At 36.5% G+C, this 2,966-nt stretch overlaps 1 protein-coding gene across 1 annotated transcript; it reads left to right on the top strand.

Annotated features, from left to right (window-relative positions):
* The first annotated feature begins 310 nt into the window (after nucleotides 1-310).
* LOC116110500 (protein CHUP1, chloroplastic) lies at nucleotides 311-2,024 on the top strand. The gene is made up of 2 exons (XM_031396711.1): nucleotides 311-1,253; nucleotides 1,359-2,024. Exons 1-2 carry the CDS (start codon nucleotides 438-440, stop codon nucleotides 1,836-1,838), a joined length of 1,296 nt encoding a protein of 431 aa, XP_031252571.1. The 5' UTR covers nucleotides 311-437; the 3' UTR covers nucleotides 1,839-2,024.
* Nucleotides 2,025-2,966: the final 942 nt, after the last annotated feature.

The raw sequence follows: 2,966 nt of genomic DNA, 5'->3' as shown, positions 1-2,966 counted from the left end.
CTTTAGAATGTAGCAAAAATTAGTCATGTTATTAGTTGTAATAATATATATCATTAAATAATTTAATTTAAAAAAAGAACACGTGATGTTTAATTTTATATTGAATATTATTTTATTCTAAAGTATTTGCATTCTTTGAGTCAATGTTAATTCTCCGCTTCTAATTTCACATTATGAAAGATTCCAAGCACAAGCAGCAAAAGGAAAGTGAAAAGATGGTGCCTTTAGATTAGTCAAAAAGCAACATAACCACTATTTCCTATAAGCCAAGAAAAATTAAAGAAGTGCAGACACACAAAGGTAAAGAATCTCTTAATCATACACCTTAAAACAACCACAAACATTCACAATTTCATCATCCCATCAAGATTGTGACAGATTTTTCAATTTCATTTCTTTATAGAATTTTGAGTTTTTCAGCTCAAAATTAACTTCTCATGGATGGTTCAGCATCAAAAGCTGAAGTTATAAAGCCGGTTCTGCTCAAAGCTGGCATTCCTTTGGGTCTGTCTGTGGCTGCTTTTTTTTATGCAAGGATCATGGCAAAAAGGAGTGTACTTTCTAAAGAAGAAGCTCTAGAAAACCAGGTGAGCTCTATCAAAACTGATTCTTTTGAAGAGTTGAGAGATGAGGAAGAAGGTGAAGAGATTATCAGAAATACCCATTTGATGAACAATTTAGTAGGAGTTTCTAGTTATCAGGATAAGGTTGATTATGAGCAAGAGATTTTAGGCCTAAGAAACCAAGTTGAAGATTTGGAAAAGAGAGAATGGGAGATGAAGAGGCAGCTTGTTCATTATCATGATTTAAAAGAGCAAGAATCTATGCTTATGGAGATTAAATATATGTTGTTGTTGGAGAAAGGTCATGTTGATTTGTTGGATAGAGAGATTTCATCCATGGAGGCAGAGAACAGAAGGGTTGATAATTTGGTGGTTGAGTATCTGAGAGTCCTAGAGCAGCTTCAATGTTGGAAATCAGAAAGTGGGTTGCTTCGGAGGAAGGTAAAGAAGCTTTTGAAGAAAGCTAAAGAGCAATCATGTATCATAAGGGAAAAGAACTTGAAGATTGAAGCTACAGAAGAAGAAATATTGAGTAGCCGCAACACGATAGAACAAAAAAGTAATGTTGTCAGGAAATTGCAGGATGAAATGGGAGAATTGCAATCTGTTATTGATCAATTGCAGGAACAAAACAGGGAACTGTTGAGCAAGGTGCAATTGGCAGAGCAATCGGCATCATTAATCTCAAAGGTTTAGCTATTCTAATAGTATGAATAACTGGATTTACATTGTTTCTTATTTGTTAAATTTCCTTGGATTTGATGGTCTAACTGGCTTGGAGCTTCCAATTTGCAGATTGAAGATGAAGGAATAACAATGGAAGATTACAAACAGCTTGTAGATGAATATGAACAACTTCAAAAGGATCGAGCGGCTGAAGTTAAGGAATTGATTTACTTAAGATGGACTAATGCATGCCTAAGACATGAGTTAATGAGGAATCACGCACAGACGCAACAGCAAGAACAAAATCAAGAGAAGAAAAACATTATGGAGTTAGAATTTGAAGGGTGTGGAGATCACGGCATGCAGCATCACCTGGTTTTGGAGCATGGTGAGCCTTGCTTAAGTGTGGAAAATGCTGGTAGTTCAAAAAGGCCAAAGTTGCTGCAGAAGCTTAAAAGATGGGTGGAGGGAAGTGAGAAAATGAAATCTAAGTTTGATGAGAAAGAGAAGCATGAAATTAAGTGCTTTGGGAGGCATTCCCATTCTGTTTGTGATGAACCAGAGGAAGAGCATGTAAATCTTCCAAGGAAGTCATGGTCCAGTGCATGACCATCCTGCAAACTTCAGAGAATTGCTTAAACTAAAAGCAACCTATGTTTTAGGAAAATGAAAATTCAATAACATATGAATGTCAGAAATGAATAAATTGAGTAAAAAAGTGGAGCTACTGATGCTGCCTCAAGTCAATTTTTAATACAATGTGTAACATTTCATATGATAAATAAGACCTACATTACTGACAAAGTTGAGTTACCATCCCCAATTTGTTTAAGTTCATGTTTGCCCCACTGGTTATTGCTATAGTATTTTCTCCACCGAGACTATATAATTATTTGCACAGCATAATTACCATGGTTAATTAATCAGGCTCAAATAGGATGATAAGATAACAGAAGAGAGCGAGTTCCAAATATGGAACGAACCTCTACAGTCACAAATAGCATCTCGGTGTATAAGAACTACGCCATCTATCAAATCCTGGCATGGTCGGAAGTTTTCTTCTCCAACCTCTTTAACAGTCACCCCATCCCGCAAAACCCCCTACTCTCACCATGATGTAGTGATAATGCCATTACATTTGCATCATAAGGTTCCACTAGCTCCAGTAACTTTTACCTGTATTATGGATATTCCGTTATTACATTTAGTTCTCTTGATATTTTGTGCCATATAGTAAGAAACATATTAAGTGGTAGAAAAGAACAAGGGACATTCATGTAATGGAGTCAGTTTTGATATGGAGGGTCAAAAAGCCTGGAAGAAGTCCGAATCCTGCTGAATCTGGTCTAACTCTAGGCAACGAGATAATAGTTGAGAATGAAAACCAAATTGAAGAAAATGTTTGATGGGAGAGAAGGTGGCATTATGTATAGGTCTTCTTGTACATTATGTATACGGTAAGAATAAATCAATTCAATAATTGAACCCTAGCTGAGAAGGTGGCATTTGTTTTTTCAATCGAAAACTGAAGTAATAGCTGAGATGAAGGTGAAGGAGTGGCCTACCTACATTGGGCTGATAACTAGAAGATGGCCTACTTGCATTGGGCTGAGAAGTAGCAGATGGCATCCTTGTGGGCCGAGAGCTAGCAAAGGGTCTGCTTACATTGGGTTGAAAAGTGGCAGATGGCATCCTTGAACTTGCCTGTAAAATGAAAATTTAAAAGTTAGATTGCAA

Source organism: Pistacia vera, unplaced genomic scaffold, assembly GCF_008641045.1.
Source record: "Pistacia vera cultivar Batoury unplaced genomic scaffold, PisVer_v2 Contig603, whole genome shotgun sequence".
NCBI classification, from domain to species: Eukaryota; Viridiplantae; Streptophyta; class Magnoliopsida; order Sapindales; family Anacardiaceae; genus Pistacia; species Pistacia vera.
The sequence above is the reverse complement of the archived record's forward strand: the minus strand, read 5'-3'. Positions and strand labels throughout refer to the sequence as shown.

What these genes read in the sequence shown, in the direction of transcription:
- LOC116110500 (XM_031396711.1), top strand. Translation starts at nt 438, where the DNA reads ATGGATGGTTCAGCATCAAAAGCTGAAGTTATAAAGCCGGTTCTGCTC. An exon ending in CGGCATCATTAATCTCAAAG is followed by an intron (nt 1,254 to 1,358) that starts GTTTAGCTATTC and finishes TCCAATTTGCAG; the next exon opens with ATTGAAGATGAAGGAATAAC.